This window comes from Talpa occidentalis, unplaced genomic scaffold, assembly GCF_014898055.3.
Source record: "Talpa occidentalis isolate TD23 unplaced genomic scaffold, MPIMG_talOcc4v2.1 talOcc4.7, whole genome shotgun sequence".
NCBI classification, from domain to species: Eukaryota; Metazoa; Chordata; class Mammalia; order Eulipotyphla; family Talpidae; genus Talpa; species Talpa occidentalis.
Window position 1 is genome coordinate 63,186,111 of NW_023605083.1, and position 19,028 is coordinate 63,205,138.

The following is a 19,028-nucleotide window of genomic DNA, read 5'->3' on the forward strand; positions in this document are numbered from 1 at the left end:
GGCCCCGGGCCACCCCGGCCTGCGTCCAGCGCCCGGGGCGCGCTCCCGGGGTGGCGCGCGGGCGCGCGGGCGGCGGGATGGGCGGGGAGGGAGCGGCGCGCACCGCCTCCTCCCGACGGCGGGGGCGGGGCGGGGCGCGCCGGGGAGTCGGGGCGCCAGCCGCCGGTTTCGATTAGTACGCGGAGCCGCGGCGGCTGAGCAGGGCGCGGAGCCCGGCGGGGAGGCGGCGGGCGGCGGGCGGCGGCGGCGGGGCTGCGGGCGCGCAGAGGCCGGCCGCTGGCCGCGAGGGCGCGGAGAGCCAGGCGGAGCGCGGAGCCACGGCCGCCCGGACCACGGAGCCCGGGCACCGCAGCGCCGGCAGCCGCGAACGCGTCCCGGGCAGCGCGCGGACGAGGGCGCGCGGGCGGGGGCGCGCAGGTCCTGCCCGCCCCTTCCGTCCCCACCCCCCTCCGCCCCTTCCTCTCCCCACCTTCCTCTCCCCCCCTGCGCCCCCGCGCCGGGCGCCCACCCTGTCCTGCTCTTGCGGGAGCGCTATCCGCGGCGGCGGCCGGAGCGGGCCGGGCCGGGCCGGGCCGGGGGATGGCGCTGCTGGACCTGGCCCTGGAGGGAATGGCCATCTTCGGGTTCATCCTCTTCTTGGTGCTGTGGCTGATGCATTTCATGGCCATTATCTACACGTGAGTGAGGGGCAACAGGAGGAGCTGGTGGCGGCGATCGGGGCCTCGGGGACAGGCGGAGGTGGGGGATTGCTCTTCCGAGGAGACCGGGCTCGGGTGGGGGTGGAGAAAGCTCGTTCTTAGATTGTTTCCCCCATTCTCTCTCCCCTTGGACCCGCTGATGCGGGGGTCCTTGAGAGGGCAAAGCGGCGAGTGAGAGGCTGCCTGGGGGAGAGCAGACCGCTCTAACGTGCCGGGCGGAAGGTTTGCTTGCTTGGTTTGACTGTTGGGGAAATTTGTGTGATTTCCCCCCCAACCCCCATCTGGGCCAAGATGTGTGCTGTATTGTTTTTTTCTCTCTACCTGGGCCCTATTTCTACGGTGGTGATGATCGTTTCCACCTTTCTGGGAGCTGCGCACAGCTACCTGGAGACCTCCCTGAGGGTTTTCTTCTTCCTGGAAGAGATCTGTGCCCTTAGATACCTGGCCACCTAGAAACATGTCCACCAAACCTCAGAGCTGGCGCCACAGCCTTGAGTCATGTCAGTTTGTACATTTCCATGTGGTGCCGCCCCCCCCCCCAATTCCTTATTTGCTGTCTTGTTGAGATTTGTATCCCCTCCCCACATGTATCTTTTCACTATGTAATTTAACAGATACTTGTTGAGGCCTGCTAGATACAATTCACTGGGGACACAGTAGGGAGTAGAACAGATTCCTGCCCGCATATAGTTTATATTCTGGAAGGGATAGAAATAATAAAATTCCGAATAAGGTTATTTCAATAGTGATAAGACCTATGAATAAAATAGAAAAGGGTGATGGGGTGAATATGCAAGGAATATGTAGCTGTTTTTTTTGATATTTCAATTGGGTTAGTGTCTTTAAAATGAAATCAGCATCCTAAAGAAAGAATTGCATATAGCAAGTTACAGATAGATATCCTCTGACCTTTCAGCTTGAAATTAAGGTGATTGCACACCCTATAATAGGGTTTGTATTAGGAAAGGAGAAAGGAAGGCTTTTTAAAATTTTTGTTACAATTTTTCCCTTTTACTACAGAAAAAAAGGGATTTTCTTTTTGGAAATGCTGTTGTTTTTTATATATATCATAATGTGGCTGTTACTTGGTACTGTAGAAAGATGCTACACTGTGTAAGACACACCAATGTTTCTTTGAAGATGAAGGAAGACTTGCCTCTTGGATATTGTTAATCTTAGTTTGTGGAGTTTGTGGCCTGCAGTCCCTGAACACTCATTTAATTTTAAAATCAATTCTTAGAAAACAACTTTTCCAATCATAAAAATTTTCAAATGCATATAAGAAATTTAGGTAATAGAGAGTAATAAAGAAGGTTACAACACACACCAGAACTATTACCTTGCCAACCTTTTGTTGAGAGAGAGAGAGGAGCAGCAGCAGAGGGACGGGAGGGCGAAGGCAAGTGGGAGGCAGGAGAGAGGGAAGGAATGAGAGATAAAGACCATATTCTGATGTTCTACAACCAGCTTTTAAAATTCACCTATTTAATATGTGCTTTTGGGGATGCTCTTTTGTACAAGGCACTGTTCTAGGTGCTGGAAATAAAATTGAAGAACAAGACATCAGGTCCTCTGTTTACATGGAGCCTCCATTATAGTATCCTAGCCACTATTTTTCATGTCAATGATGTATGTATGATTTTTGCATCATTTTTAATAGACACATGGCATTTTTATATAAAAGGTAATAATATGTATCTGATTTTTTTTTAAAGATTTATTATTTATTTATTATGCATAGAAAAACTGGGGTATTGGTCACAGCGGGGGTGGGGGTGGTGGTGATGAGAGAATTCACCAGAGAACAGGAGGATTTACTGAAATACACTGCTGAGGTGGGCAGCAGGTGAGACAGAGAGGTCTGCTGTACCATATGTGGGTTAGCTCCCTGGCTGGGGATGGCACTCAGGTTAAATCCTATGATTTAACCCCTATGCCACCAGGGAGGCCCTGTTATCACTGATGGACATTTAGGTTGTTTCCAATTTGTCAAGATCACCAATTCATCTTTGTCAAGATGAATTCATATGATGCATCTTTGAGAGATAATCTCCTTAGTTTATGTTTCTGAAAGAGGAGTTACTGGGCCAAAAAAGGTGGGGGTACACATTCTAAACTTTGATACAGATTGCCCTGTGGGAAGGCTACTAGTCCAGGCTAGTAACATTTTATGATGGTCTCCATTTCCCCTTTTACTGGGTGTCAGATTTTTAATTACTGTTTCATTGTGTTATAAGGCAGCCCGGATACAGAACGGGATGCCTGACTGTGGGTCCTCTCCCCTGCACTTTAAAGGACTTATCAATGCTCTACTGCAGGCACACACGAAAGGTTAATAAAAGGTTTATTTACAAGGGAAGGGCAAATGAGGAAATGTACAGCTCAGGGAGAAAAATGGGAGACAAAGTTTTAAATGCATCCTACCCGATCCGCTGATCTGGAATCCCAAATGGCACTCTGAGAGCTGGCCGCCAGCCAGAAGCCTTGAAGCCAGGAGGCTAGTGACAGAGCCCCCAAGGCCCACGTGTTTGGTTTTTATTCCCAACCTGGCTGCTTAACTCCACCCTCAGGTCCCAGCCACCTTCCTTTTGGTGGTGATGGGATTTGTCTTTGCCAATGTCCTGATGGCTTTGGTCTGGAGTGGGGGTGGAGTCCACAAAGCCTGTATGGGATTAGCGCAGGACATCCTTTCCCCCTAACAATTGTAATTACTAGTTTCATTGTAACATTTTTCATATTTTATGTACTAGTTACATGTGGTTGTAAATGACATAGTCATAATATGATTTTTCTGTTCTACAGTCTATTGTTGCATTGATCTTTTTCATATGAAGGTTTTCTGTGGTATGTTGCAATGTTTTTCCAATTTTTTTCAACTTTATACATGTTAGACATGGAGAGTGTGTGTACCTATGTGTTTCAGATAGTGTTTTTATTGTCTTCTGATTTTTTTTATCTTCTATTCCCCTGAATTATTGTATTGTTAGTATCTGTTTTCTTTTAGTATTTCGATTTTTTTTGAATTGTTTTTTTACATTTTTATTGTTATCAGTATTTTGCTTTGTTATGAGAGCTAGAGCATTAATTTTAAGTTCACTTAAAGTCTTAGCCTCTCATCCCAAAACCACTTATTGAATGGGTATTTGACTATTCCATTTCAATATTATATATGATATTTCATAGTTTTGAATTATTACCTTTACTATAGACAGTTCTTTTGTATACTTGGGTATGTTTCAAGACTCCCAGTGCTGTTTCATTCAACTGTTAGTTCTTATACCAGTAATCACTCTTTTTAATTACAGTTGGCTCTTCATATCCATGGGTTCTGCTTCACATACTCAGTCAAGCATGGGTGGGGAATACAAATCTAGGATGGTATTTTGTCTGTTCTGAATATGCAGGCCTATTTTTCTTGTCATTGTTCCTCAATAGTACAGTATAACAACAATATTTACATAGCATTTACACTGTGTTAGGCAATATAAGTAGGCTAGTCATGATATAAAGTATACAGAAAATGTGTCTAGGTTACGTGCACCATTTTATATGAGACTTGAGCATCTGCAGATTTTGCTTTTTGCAAGGGTCCTGAGGGGCAACTATAATGAAGTTTTTTTAAACATTGAGGTAGTCTTGGTTTGCAATGTTGTAAGTATTTTGGGAGTAGAGGGTCCCCCCTTCCTGTGGTGCAACTTGCACCAAAGCACCCATAGTCCACCACCATAGTCATATGATGAAGTTTTATTACCTATATTACTGGTAAGGGAAACTCCTCTGTTGTTTTTTGTTTTTTGGGGGTTTTTTTGGCACGCTTTCTTAGCTTTTATACATTTTTTGCCTAAAGATCAACTTTAAAATATTTTCTTTTCAGACTAGTGTTTTTAAAATTGGAATTGTTCAATTTACAGCTCAATTAGGAGAAAATTGACTCCTTTCTACCTAGAATCATGATATATCCCCTTCTACAATACGTACATAATGATAAATCATGCTTTTTAAAGGAAAATTAGCACTAGTGATGTAGCCAAATATTCTGAATAACCATCTTGGGGAATATTTACACACTTAGCATTGAGTAAGTTCGTAGAATTGTTTCAAATGATCTTATGCTTAATGATAAATAGCAAGATATTAAAAAAAATCTTCAGTTTTGGGGGCTACTGTAAACAGCTGAGTACTGTAGAGAAGCTTTGATTTATTTCTAGTGCCTTAACATTAATTTTTTAAATTTACAATAGCAGGATCCTGAAGGTTATGTGAATATACAATAAAGAAAATGCAATTCACTTATGGCAGACTAGAATGACTTGATAATTAAAGGAATCCTGGAATTCCTTTCTCAACATAAAGCAAATAAGCTATAGCTTAATTTATGTATACATTAAATCTTACCTTTTGGGGGGAATAAGTTCCTTCTGGTGCCACCTGAAAATTAATTATATATTTGATTTCTTTCCCATTGAAATATAAAGATATTTATCAGTATGACTGTCTTCAGAGAATTAAGTTTTTCCTACCATCTCTACAATTTTTAGGAAAGTTGTAGGCTTGACATCTTAGTTTTTTGAAAAGCAAGGTTAGAGAACATTTGCCAATAGTCTTTTGGTTAAAGGCTATGTTAAACATTCTGCATCTTATTAAAGAATGTGTTTTCTGAACACATATTCTGTGTTTTCTCATTCTTTTTGAAATGAACTGAAGAATAACTAAAACCTTGTATTTGCAACTGGTGGCAGTAGAGCCTGCTTATAAAAACTTAAGGCTCTGGACTTGTCAGCATAATCTCAGACCCCCTGATTGTTAAAAATGTTTATGTAATGTAAATATTATAGTAAAATTGCAGAGAAAAGCTATAAAACATGTTCAGAAAAGTTGGTTATTTAGTAGAAACTAAACACCGTGTAGTAGAATCTAGTTAATTTACATTCAGTATTCTACTTATCTTCTTAGATAAAGAACTAAGTATTGGCCTGTGTTTAAAAATGGAGCTGACTTTGATTAATGAAATGAACAATTCTTGTACGACACCTAAGATTTCATAAATGTCTTTCATTTCCTATAAGCCTGCAACTTTAAAAACTGAGATAACTTGGGGGCCTCCCTGGTGGGCAGGGGTTAAGACACAGCACTATCAAGCTATCGCCAGCCACTGCAGCATGATCCCTGGCCCGCCAGGGAACAACCCACATGGCACAGCAGACCTCTTCCCTCTTGCCCTCTGCTCTGTTCAGCAGTGTATTTCAGTAGATCTGCCTGCTCTGTTCCCAACTCTGGTGAATCCTCTCACCCCCTGCACCTCTGGTCTACACCACAGATCTTATATGCATTTAAATATTTTTTTTTTTAAAGATTGATTTATTTATTTATACAAGCACTGGGTACAGTCAGAAGTGTGGGAGGGTGAGAGAATTCACCAGAGCCAGAGTTGGGAGAGCAGAGCAGGCAGACTGACGAAATACACTGCTGAGGGGAGCAGCGGGCGGCAGGAGAGGTCTGCACACCATGTGGGACCCTCGCCTGGTGGCCCGGGATCGAACGGGCGCTGCAGAAGCCGCGGGCAGCCTCGCAACCCAGCGCTCAACTGCTGCGCCACCGGGGAGGCCCAATAAATAAGTCTTAAAAAAATAAAAATTGAGATAACTTATAAGCTAGAAAATTATTATTTTCAAAATTTTGAAACTGTTGAGTGGTACCTCTACTTACTGCTTTGTTCTTTTCAACTTTTAATATTGAACTAAAGATTAGGCATTTCATAATGTATTTTACATGGGAGACATTTCTCTCTATACTGTTGAAGAAAACATTCAGATCAGAGCATCTGAAGTTTTAAGACTTATTTCCCAGTTTTTTATTTCCTAAAAATATAATAGCTAATGATTACGGCATCAGTAGGCAGATTTGGTTAAATGGTCTTTATGGATATTGTTTTTATTCCATTTTGAGAGCTAGTATAGTTTGATAGCTACAGTGAAATAATACAGAAGTTAGGAACCTGGGTGTTTTCATCCTTTTGTGCACTTAGGAGCTATTTTGTTGGATGATAAGGATATCTAAGGAGACACCTTGCTATTTTCTTTCTCTCTTCTCACCGCCTTCTTCAGATTATCAGTTTACCTCCTCTTTACATAAAGTCTTAATGTTTAGTGTTTAAGCCTTATTTTTTTTTCTTATGAGTTGACTGGAGGTACCAGGCTCATGTGGAAACGCTCCCTGTGTCATAAATATTAACCACTCTCTAATAAAGCAGAGGTCCTTTTTCTGGAGATTTTTTTCAAGTCAATTCTGCTCTTTCTAACTTTTCTGATACAGCAACTTCTATACCTGCTATACAGCTTTTGAATGGGATTTAAATGTTCATTGTATCAGGGTAACTGCCAAACTACCTGTCAGAGACAATTTTAATTTTAATGTCAATTTTAGCATTTCTATTATTGCTTTTAGATGGAATGATTTTTGCTTTAAAGCTCATTAACACATTGGTATTCTGAACCTCAGTGGAATGTAAATTGAGAGGTTCTTTCCTAGGTTTAGTCCAGAGGATACACTTGGACTTTGGTCAGATGTTGATCAATCAGGATTATTGCGGCCAGGACCACTTTTGGGTGAAAGGAGGAGACAGTTGAGCCCGTTTAACCCGGGCCTGGAAAATACAGAATTGCATTATGTGATCACTTTGAAGCAAAATGAAAATGTAGTTCAGTTTAGTTTTTTTTTTTTAAGATTTATTTATTTTTATATAAGAACCAGGGTACAGGCCTGATGTGCAGGAGGGTGAGGGCCTCCTGGTGGTGCAGGCAGTTGAGCACAGGCCTATGAAGCTGTCCGTAGCCTCTGCAGTGCTGGCTCGATCCCCGCCGGGCCGCGGAGATACCCATATGGCAGGGTGGACCTCTCCTATCTCTCCCGCTGCTCCCCTCAGCAGTGTATTTCTGTCTGTCTGCCTATAGTTCAGTTTTAATATTCAGTGATGGTTCTATTGACTTATTCCTTCTGTTTCCTACCACTGAGTACACCTTATCTCTGCCTTAGATTATTGAAATTATCTCTACTCACCTACTCACGGGTATCTCTCCCATCAGCCTTGCTCTCTTTATACGACTTCTTTTGTAGTCTTATCCTCTGGAGCACTAATCTTAGGGTAAATGCTTAAAATGTTAGCATTGTTCCCAATTGCCTTCAGGTTAAAATTCAGTCACAAGACTTGCATAGTTCTTTGGAAGCTAAGACATCCTCTTTTACCTGTTTCTTCAGTAACATTAAAATTCTGGCATTTTGGAGGGGCCTCCCTGGTGGTGCAAGGGGTTAAGCACCACACTATGAGGAATTCGCAGCCTCTGCAGCATGAGTTTGATCCCCAGAGGCCTGGGAACAACCCACATGGTGCAGACCTCTCCTGTCTCACCTACTGCTCCCCTTCAGCTGTGTACTTCGGTCATTCTGCCTGTTCTGTTCCCCACTCTGTCTCTGGTGAATCCTCTCACCCTCCCCTCCCCAATCCTACTCATTCAAGTCATTTTAGATGTTATTCCTTCTGGGATAGGGATCCCCTCTACTGACCTTCTACACTACCTTGCATTTATCCATCTAAAGTGTAAATGTGTGTTCAGCTGTCTCATTTCTCAATTAGATTGTAAACTTGTGAGGGTGGAGATGGTATCATATTTGCTGCTATATCTCCAGTGTCTACTAGACACTCAGTTATTGCCTGTTGAATGAATGATCTTTGAATTTTTCTAATAGTAATGGTGGGTTTTTGCTCATTCATTAATTCATTGTCATTTGGCCATTGTGATTTAAGTTAGATGACCAGAATTTGAGATGCTTTCAGTGACCATGCACTTTAATCAAATAAATTAGACCAACCACAATCTTTTTGGTTTTTGTTAATGTTTTTGATATTTCATTGTTTTATTTTACATTTCCTAATTAGCCAACCAGAATCTTTATCTCACTGTTTTTAACTAAAGATTGCAGATTCAAATCTAAACAGTCATATCAGTAACATGTAACTTGCAAATTCTTTGTTCGCCCTGAATTCCATCTCCACAGTTCTCCAAAGGGAACGCCTGTCTTGCCATCAGTAATCTTTACACTTCCATCTGTCCTTTAGGGAATGCAAAGCCGAGGGTGGTCATGAGTTAGTTGACATACAAATCAAAATAAGTATCCTCTACATTTCCTCCATTCACAGAATTTTATTTTACAGACAAAATAGTTAAACATTACCTTCAGCTTTAACAGGGCAAGGAATTGAGAAGAAGAGAATGGAAACAGTCTCTTAGGTATCTGCTGTGAGATGTGGCATCTGCTGGGTTCTTTTCTTAGTTGCTATTAACAAAATACCACACTGTATTTATTCCCCACACACTAGGGTTAACTATTCTCACCAAAGTTTAGTGAGTTGAATTTGTTTTTTGTTGGCTGGGTGAAATTAATAAAGATCCCTCAATTTGTTTTCTTTGGTGATGGAATCTTGTATATTCTGTAGTACTGTTGCAGAAATAAATGCTAGCCTTTCACCCAGGCAGGGGAAGAACAAGCGGTACTTTCGGAATGGTGAGGTCAGGAAAGCTTTATTACTCATGCATGAAGTCTCAGACCTGGGGAGTCCCATAAGGTCTGAGCACTGGTCTAGAGAGAAAGAGTTTCTTTTATACACAACTACTTTACATTAATAAAGTTGGTTAGTCAGCATAGAAATTCTTGACACAGGAAAAGGGGAAGGATACTGATCTTCCAGGATGGCCTGGGAAATCAATCAGCCTAGCAGGCTGTCAGACCTTGTTTAGATATGCTTATTAAGGAAGCAAACTTGTTATTTATTTACTTTACATTTCCAGGTCTATGACTCTTTAACAGGGAAAGATTTCTTTTTCTTAGCAGTTCCCTTTCAGTACTGTTGTCCAGTGAAAATAGTTTGTGTTTTCCTCTAAACTAACTTGCTATTGATTATCGCATTCTGTGGGGACCTTCTGTCTGTCCGCAAGGTTGAATGAGGTGTGCTCTGTATTGCTAAGGAAGCTCATTTTGATGCAATACCATTCTGAAAAGATACATGCTATATGGAAGTAACATGAGTCATGATGCACACTGATCATAAACGCACTGTAACAGCCTTCCAGAGAGCAGCATAAGTAACACCACCACCAGAAGAAGCCTCGAATCACTGGAATCTGTAGACAGACAAGCACTCTCAAAGAGGGGGCTGCTGATAGAGCAATCAGCCTAATTTTACATGAAATATTTACAAGCTTGGTGGCATGGAACAACAGAGGTAAATTCCTAAGAGTCAAGTAAATTGGTTCCGCTGAACCACAAAGCAGAACTATAAAAATAGCACAACCTACGCCGGGTGAACTTTGACCTCAAGGAATCCATATCCACCCTTAGAAGCCTTGAGTGTGATTCTGGTGTCTTGCACTAGAAGCTGTGCTGCTGCGCTGGGGTTGCTGCCAGCCCACGGAAGGGGAAGAGCTCAATCCGCGCTCTCCCAGAGGCTTCCCTTCATGCCAGGCTTCCCTCCTGCTGAAAACTAAAATAGTATGTGAAACTGAACTAAACAAAGCCTTTTGGAAATGGCACAAACCATTCAGTCACCTGGTGGGGGTGGGGGGAGTCAGGGAACTAAAAGATTGGCAAGATAAAGCAATAAGCTGAAATGATCAAATACAAATTTAGAGACTTGGATGTGAAGAAATAAAACCATCCCAGGATAAAATAAACCATCCCACCTGCTCAGAAGTTGAAATCCTCTGAATAGAGAGACAGCTAGGCAACTGGAGTGCATCAAGCTGAAAGTGCTATGAAGTCCCAAGAACCTCTGAATATTTCTTCCCATTGCTTGGGGTTCTTTGAAGTCTTCCCTGAATATAGAGACTTCTGGCTCACTGTGGAAAGCAGGACTCTGAAGACCTCTTTCTTTGGCCCAATATTCATCCCTCGGTCTCTTGGACTTTAGTTACTGTGAGAAAGTACCCAGGTGTTATGACTACTCCTGTCACTGTCCCTGCTGCTGTGGATGCAAGGTTTTTGTTTGTTTTTTGTCACAGTGACTTTAGCTTCTATTACTGTGCTTTCTGGCTTCCCCTATTTGCTCACTTATGTTTTAGAATCATTTTATTTTTTAAAAACAAATCAAGACCACTGACTAGCCATCTAGGAGTCCATTTTTTCTATATCCAGTGTGTTCCTGAAAGTAATAATGTAACAGGATGGTCTTCAGGAAAAGGGGAGGGTCCAGGTTTCCTGCCCCACCCAAGGGAGGGTGTAGCTGAGCAGGGAGTAAAAGGAAGCTGGAGAGGAGAAGAAGAAAGGAAGCAGGATGGAGAGCCATAAGGAGACCTGGAGGAGGCACATGGAGCCAAGAGACATGTGAAGAAACTGCGCTTGCCTTTTGGCTGTGGCCTGGGTGACACAGATGTGGGTGAGAGACCCATCGGGAGGTGACAATGACGGTTTTTGTCTTTTGATTTGCTCTTTTCCTTCCAGACTTGTCTGGTTGTTTCTGATCCTTTTCTGTGGGTCCCCACTGGAAGATGCTTTAGACTTGTGGCAGGCTTTGGGGCCTTGCTCTGGGCCAACCCTGCTTGGGTGGACTTTTACCCATGAGGGGACGGATAACTTTGGGGGCTTGATTTAGAAACTATATTCTTTGTCTTTCCTGTATTTGTTAATTGTATTAAAGTTCTTTCTATTAAAGTCTTGTATGTTTTGTATTGACACGGTGGGTGGCAGAAACCTATTTAGAGCAGGCAGGTTTGGGAGCTCTGGGGTGCCCCTCAACCTGCTCTGTAACACCAACATCAAGTTTCTGTAAATCAAGTGGACTTATATATAAGGAGGGGAGACTCTGTTTCAAGAGAACTAAGACTGTAATTCAAATCCCAGACAATGGCTTTGTTGGTACCAATGCCAGGGACTTGCTGTCACTGCTCAGAACTGAAATTAAGGGTTGTGGGAAGGGATCTTCCCTTTGGCAGGGGCAGAGGGGGGTGACTTTATAACCTGTGCTTTGGGGCTGATCTAAGTGTGGTGACTTAATGTTTAACAGAACAGAGTCCAGTCTCCTGGAATCCCTCAAGCTGTCTGCAGACAAGGTGGTATTTCTTGGATACACAGTAACCAGTGATTACTTTGAATATCTGTGCCCTGTGGACATTATCTGGCCTTTCTCTCTCAACTCTGAGGATAGCAACCTCTCCCTCTAGCAGAGCCAAAGGAAGGGGGATTCTTGAGCTAGTGTAACCCAGCATTTTGAATAAGTTTCTGAGGATAGAGGATTAAGAGAAAACAAGACCAAACAACACCTCTACCCAAGTGAGACCCTATCTTATTTAAAAGGAGAGCTTAGCAAAACAGTAAATGGCATTGTCAGTGGATAATGATTTGTGATAGTTAATGTTCCTTACGCTTACACTTGCATGGATGATACCTATAAAACTTTTCATTGATTCCTAAGTATTATGTGTGTAATTTTATTTTTTTAAATTGTACTGACATAACTGGTTTACAGCACTGTATATGATCTAGGGTACAGGTTCACACTTCTTCAGATGTGTTACCACACCACATCCACCACCAGAGCACACAGAATCCTCCACCCTGGTCCATCAGGCCCCTTACCTTTGCTCCTCACCCTCTTCCCTCACATAACCTTAGCTTTATAATTAGATTTCTCGGGTTTGTTCTGAGTTAGTTTTGTCCCTTTGATGTCTCACTGTATTCCACATGAGTGAAATCCAGTATTTGTCTTTCTTCCTTTCACTTAGCATACCCCGTCCAGGTGCATCCATGTCGCTGCAAATAAGATTTTTTGTATAGCTGAGTAGTCCACTGTGTATACACAATGAAATGTAATTTCAGTTTGGGATATAATTTTAGCCTAAATAGTGGGTATAATTTAAACTTTGAATTAATGTGTTTTATGTAGTGTTTGTACTTACTCTATCTTAGTCATGATTTGGGAGTTTTGATGATGCCTCTTTCCCCTTTCAGTCTTTTTTTTTTTTAAATACACAAGAGTTGGTTTTTGTTGTTTTTTTAAACAATATAATGGCCTAGTACTAAATATATGTGTATGACTCTAAATATATAGATTTCTGGTCCTTCCATTGTGGTGTCATTAATGTTTGATGTCTCTAAAATTTCATCAGAACTGTGATAATTCAGAAACATTGCATATGGAGGGAGATTTAGCAGTGTTTTAAAATTATTAATAGTAATTACTAGATTTGGGGCCACCCTGGTGGCACAGGGGTTAAAGACAGTGCTATCAAGCTATCAGCAGCCACTGTAGCATGACTTCAAGTTGATCCTGGCCAGCCAGGATCCTGGCCACCCACGTGGTGCAGTAGATCTCTCCTGTCTCGCTCCTCTCAGCAGTGTATTTCAATAGATCTGCCTGTTCTGCTCCCCACGCTCCCTGGTTAATCCTCTTCCACCCCCCCACCCCCGCTTTTCACACCCCAGTTCTTGTATGCATAAATAAATCTTTAAAAAAATAATGATTTTTTTAGTTTGTACCTTTATCTCATATCTCTCTTAGAGCTATTTTATGAGGTAGGTACTGTCAGCCACACTCTTGAGATAAAGAAGTAACTTGCTCAAGGACAGACAGCTAGTTAACTGTGAAATCAGTATGGAGACCCAGGCAGTCTGTCTCCAGCCCAGACTCTTAAACCAGTGTGCTGGAGGTAACCTAAAAATAACCACAGAAGTTACCCATAGGGATAGGGTATCTGAATGGGAATTTGCCACTTGGTATGAATAATTGGCTACATTTAAGTTGCTATGGAGAGGATCACCCTCATTCTCTTCTCCAGCTCTTCCCCATTCTCAGACCACTTGTACTATTACTTCACAAGCTTCCTGTTTGCAGCCTACCCTGGGACTGCTGACCTTTCTAAGGGTTTTTGCTTCAGCCCTCTTCAAGTCTTATAGAAATCTAGTCTTCCCAGGTCTCAACTTGGACAGCACTATGGAGTCCCTGGGAAGGCTTCAGGGGAAAAAAAAAATTACTCTGCTGTCATGCTCTCAGCCCTAGAGATGCTGACTTAATTGATCAGAATTTTTTTAACTCCCCAGGTGATGTTCCTGTGCAGTCAAGATAGAGAACAACTGCCATAGGCTATTTATCCAAGGTTGTGGCCTCCACCTGCTACCTCTTGGTTTCATTTACTTCTCCATCTGGCCCAGAATACACAATTCATCACTTCATTATCTTACCCCTTGCCTTCCCTCAGATTAGTCTGCCCTGTTATCCTGAATCCATTTCAGAATTTATATCTTCTCAACTTTCAAAGTCCTGCAGAGGGTACTCACACTGTCATGTGGGTTAATAACACTCCACATTCATGGGCTCAGATCTCAGCCCAGCCTACAGTGGTGTCTGGCAGGACTTTGTTTCCAGATTTAGCGCCATCATCCAGTACTGGCAGAACCTCTTTTAAATCTTCACCATTTTACCCTCATTTTTGGTCAGATTACTTTAACTCTTACCTTACTGTTCTGCAACCATCCCAGGCAAGGCAGGTTCATCGGTGGTTCAGGCAGCTTAAAAGAGAATCATGGAGCCCTTGGCATCATCCCCACAGGTTGGGGGGAACAAGCCAGCAAGGAGACAGCAACTTGGGACCCCCTGCAAATCTCTATATTCTCTTTCCTCTCTCAGTTGCTCTCTACTGCACCGTTCTCGGACAGCCCCACCGTCTTCTGTGACACTGCCCTTATATGCTCAGCCTCTCGGCTCAGGTGTACACACTCATGCATGCCCACACCATATTCCAGGTGTCCAGGTGTCCACCATCAGGCATGTGTGCCCTGAACCCACACTCCCAAGCTCGTCCTGCATTAGTACAATCACAGCTGCAGGTGATAGCCACAGAGGCCAATGGCACAAAAGCCTGAGCACTCTTCATTTACCCTGCATGCGCACTGTAGATCCTAGCATGCTCTTAATTCTTTTTAATTTTCTCGCTCAATTTTCTCCCTCAATTTTCTCTCTTTCCTCTAGCCATGTATGCTCAAGTAAGTTTCAAAAATGAAACAGGAAAACCTTTATCTAGTCACTCTTTGGCCCTTTTGCTGTCAGATCGTGGGAGAAACTAGTGTGTATTCACTGTTGTAACATTCCTTTACTTCCTAACCTCTTTTTATCTGTCTACCCCTTTGGTGCTCGGAGGTCCTAGGTACACATTCTCATGGCCATTTCAGTTGTTTTGCCCTCTCAGCAGCATTTCATGCTGTTCTTCCTTGAACCTTTCAAAGGGGAAACAGCCTTGCCCAAGAAATTCTTCTGTGACTTTATTTTCTGCCTGGCTGTCTTTCGGCTTCACAGGTCACGTGTTGCTGGTTCTGTAATGTTACTTGTATTCATTCAGGCCACCTGCTAAAGGCATGTTTTTTATCTGGGAGAGTTTTTAATGTGTTTCCCAAACTCTAGATGACACCTATATTTTTATCTCTAGCTCAGCCTTATCTTCTGAACTCTCTTTATCTTTTGTATTTGCTCTTCATTTACTTAATGCTTTTTTTTTTTTAAATTGAGAGCGTTCTTTAATTATTGTTTTGCTGGACCCTGCAGGTGGGGCAGTTGGAGGATGAACCTTATTTGTTTTCCACATCTCGGGACACTGCCTTTACTTGATCCCAATATCTTAAAAAGATTTTATTTCCTGTATTTTATTTGATTTTTTTAAATTGCCTGATGGAAGAGTAGATATAATCACTCTTTCTTCACCTTGTCCAAAAGTTGAAATCTAAGGAGGCTGGAAAGGAGATGCCAGGGTTTTTGATAACATATGTAAGGACAGAGACAATGCTGCTGACTATTGTAATAGTGCAAACTGGAAACAACCCAAATATCCATCAACTGAAAGCAAACAAATAAAATGTGGTATAGTAATACAAGGAATACTATGCTGTAATGAGAATCAATGAACTGTAATTTAATGTAATAGCAAGGATGAATTTTATAACCATGTGAAGTAAAAGAGGCCAAAAAGTCTATCCTGTGGGATTCCATTTAGATGATAGTTTTTAATTGGCAAGATTAGTCTGCGATATTAGAAGGCAGGACAGTGGTTACCTTGGACAGGAGAACAGTAAATAGAGGGGACAGGCAAGGACTTCATGGTTTCTGATCAAAATACTCTGTTTCTTGCTTTGGGTACTGTTCCATGAGTGTTTTTACTTTGAGAAATACACTGAGCTGTACACTTCTATGTGACTCTATAGTGTGCTTATTATTAAGAAGTATCTCACCCCCCCCGCCCTCCCCCACACACACACACAAAGGTCAAGGCTGCAGGCCAGATGTATGTACAAACTAAGCTGGATTTCCAGTATAGAACCTGAAACTGGGAAAGTGTGGTACTGGGGCTCCTGGAAGAAAGTAAGTCACCTGCTCCAGGCTAGGGTGGATGTGAGCACCTTTCAGAAATCCTGTGCCTAGTGTGGCGTAGCAGGCTTGCCTTTGTTCTGTCTGGGTAATGAAGAAACCCAGAGGCAGTGTGTTAGTGGGTTTCTCTATAATTGGCTGTCACCTCACACTCTTGTTTTGTTACAATTTAATAATGCTTAATGACCATACTGATAACTCTGGATTTTAGCCCTTCTTATTCTGTCCTCTGAGTCTTAAACTCATAATTTCAGTGTCTGCCTCTTATTCTTTCTCTCTGCTGCCTTCTGGGTAATTTCTTCTAGAAGAATCTAGATTCCAGTTCCACTATTTGGTTTTAAACTGTGTGCATAATCTTTTCTGTCAACTGCCTAATGAGCTTCTAAATCATTGATCAAAATTTTCATTTCTAGTCATAGTATGGTTCTTTGCACATAGTCCTGGTCACATGTGATGCTCTCTCATTCTGTCTCTTGGGCTTAATTCAAGCAGCACAGGTAGTTTGTGGTTAGGTTTTCCCATGGACACAACTTCATTTTATTTCATTTCACTCAGGACTGAATTCAAGATAGATAGCGTTCCAATTTTCCCTCTTTTTTGGCCCAGATTTTTTGACTTTGCCTTCAGGGAGTCCAGATGTTCCATGATTCTTGTCTTGGACTTGTCACCATCTTTAGGTCACCAGTAACCAACAGATGGCCCCAGGGTGACGTGAGCTCACCCCTCAGATTTCTCATTTCTGACCTAGGAGACCTTCGTTTATTTTCCTAATAGCTCAGTTATATATTTAAAACCATGCTTTTAGTACACCTGTACTAAAAGGGAGGAGAGGAAATGATAGATGTAATGTAAGAATTTATATTGCTATATATGTATATATGTCGTAAATTTTAGCTTGTAAAAGAGTTTAAAAATCCATTGAGGGATAAGCAAGAAACTAATAATTCTTGGGGAGTGGTGATAGGAACAAGGCAGATGGCACGCAGGAGTGACAGGGAGACTGTGTGAACCTCTTACTGTTTTTAGAGAGTTAAACTTTGTAGCTATATTACTAGTTCAATCAACTAAATATAACAATATCCACCACTCCCCAGCAGTTTAGATATTCTGTACTGGGTGGGTCTTAACTGTGGCAAAGGATCAGTTCTTTAAAGCCTCCCCCTGTGTCATGGACTGATAGTTTGGTAAACTACCGTAAAAATAAATTACTGATCACATGCTTGGATAGCACAGCAATGTCAGATTACTATACAAATTTCTAAATGCTTTCTCTCAACTTCTGTTAATCACAGACAAGTGAAAAGAAAGCAAACTCGTGGACAAGACCATACTGAGCTGCACTGCTTCTAGATGCTGCATCATTCCTGGCATTTGATGCTATGGAGCAAAAATTGATACCTACTCTGTTCTTTAAATTTCTTGTTAGTTTACAGTTTTTCCCATTGTCTATAACCTGTTTCTTTCTCTGAAGCTGCTCACACAATCTTATCCTGTTAACATTAGATGTTTCCTGCAGCACACCCCTGCTCAGTTAGGGGAGTGCACCTTCTGCTACCTGCTGTGATGGTGGCATTGGTGTGCTTCTAGAAGTCATTCGTTGATTAATAGTGTATTTTATCAAACCTAAGATGCATTGATGCTTGTGTCTTCTGATCTTCCAGAGGGTCTTACTGGCTAGTCTTCATGCTACTAGGTTAGGCTGGCTGGCCGGCCATCAGGCTGCCAGCAATTATAAAATGCCATTGATTTCAGAGATCTTAAAGTGTCCCAACAGATCTTGCAGGTGGCCCCCCTGATTGACTAGCCTCTAATTCCTGTTGAGTGCTTAGAGATTTTCTTAAGAGGAGAGAGGAGGCCTTTGATGGCTTCCTTTTGAAACTTCACCACTCTGCTGAATGGCATCTCTTTTCTTGGCCCAGCGGGGCACCCACAGGGGCACATTCTCTCTCCTCTAATTGGCATGACTTCCCTCACAAGAGCCCTGAGCTGCAGCACTGTGGGAATGGTCAGTACTGAGAACCTTGGCCAGCTTACCCTATGGGTTGGTGGCCCTGGGCTGTCTTTTTCATTAACACTTTTCTTGTCGCTGATTTTCTCTTTTGGTTTCTTTTTTACTCTCGACTTCCTTCCGTTCCATCTCTGCACATGTGAGTATTGGGAGTTCTGGTGGTTACTGTTCTACTTTATTTTCCTCATGAGGGCAGCTTACTCTTCTTTCGATCATGTGTTACTGGGGCAGTTTGTGACAGAAATTTCTTGTGTTTTTCTGGATACTCTTTTATATTGTTCTGGTACAGATAAGATAGGCTTATTTCCCCCACTTAGTTGTTATAGTTCTTAGGTCATCTTGATGACAGATTGGGAAGAAGCACAATTAATGTGTGGCTACTCTGCTCTTCATTTCTTCACCTTGTATTCATTTGAACATCTGGCAATGTTCCAGGCACTGGGAATAATAAACAGTGGTCTTTAATTCTGGCCTTCACTGGAATGTTCATTAGCTTAGTTCTGGTTTTCCTAAATCAGAGGCTGACCTATTTCTACTTTCCTTCATTTTCACATACCCCTTTGAAAGATGTCAACTTTTTAAAGAATTTACATTAGAATTCAATAATTTACTGGGCCTCCCCTGGTGGCGTAGCGGTTGAGCAGCGGTTGAGCGCTGGGCTGCGAAGCTGCCCGCAGCCTCTGCAGCGCCGGTTCGATCCCTGGCCGCTGGCAAGGGTCCCACATGGTGCGCAGACCTCTCCTGCTGCACCCGCTGCTCCCCTCAGCAGTTTATTTCATTAGTCTGCCTGTTCTGTTCTGCCAGTCTGCCGCTCTGGCTCTGGTGAATTCTTTCACTCTCCTGCGCTTCTGACTGTACCCAGTGCTTGTATAAATAAGTAAATAAATAAATAAATAAATAAATAAATAAATAAATAAATAAA

The 19,028-nt window shown here is 42.3% G+C and overlaps 1 protein-coding gene across 1 annotated transcript in view; it reads left to right on the plus strand.

The window, feature by feature from the left end:
* The first annotated feature begins 126 nt into the window (after positions 1–126).
* UGCG (UDP-glucose ceramide glucosyltransferase) overlaps positions 127–19,028 on the plus strand; it is a 28,236-nt gene continuing 9,334 nt past the window's right edge. Inside the window, exon 1 of the mRNA XM_037492293.1 lies at positions 127–677. Within this exon, the coding sequence (XP_037348190.1) occupies positions 580–677 (98 nt within the window). The 5' untranslated portion in view covers positions 127–579. The remainder of the gene's footprint in view (positions 678–19,028) is intronic.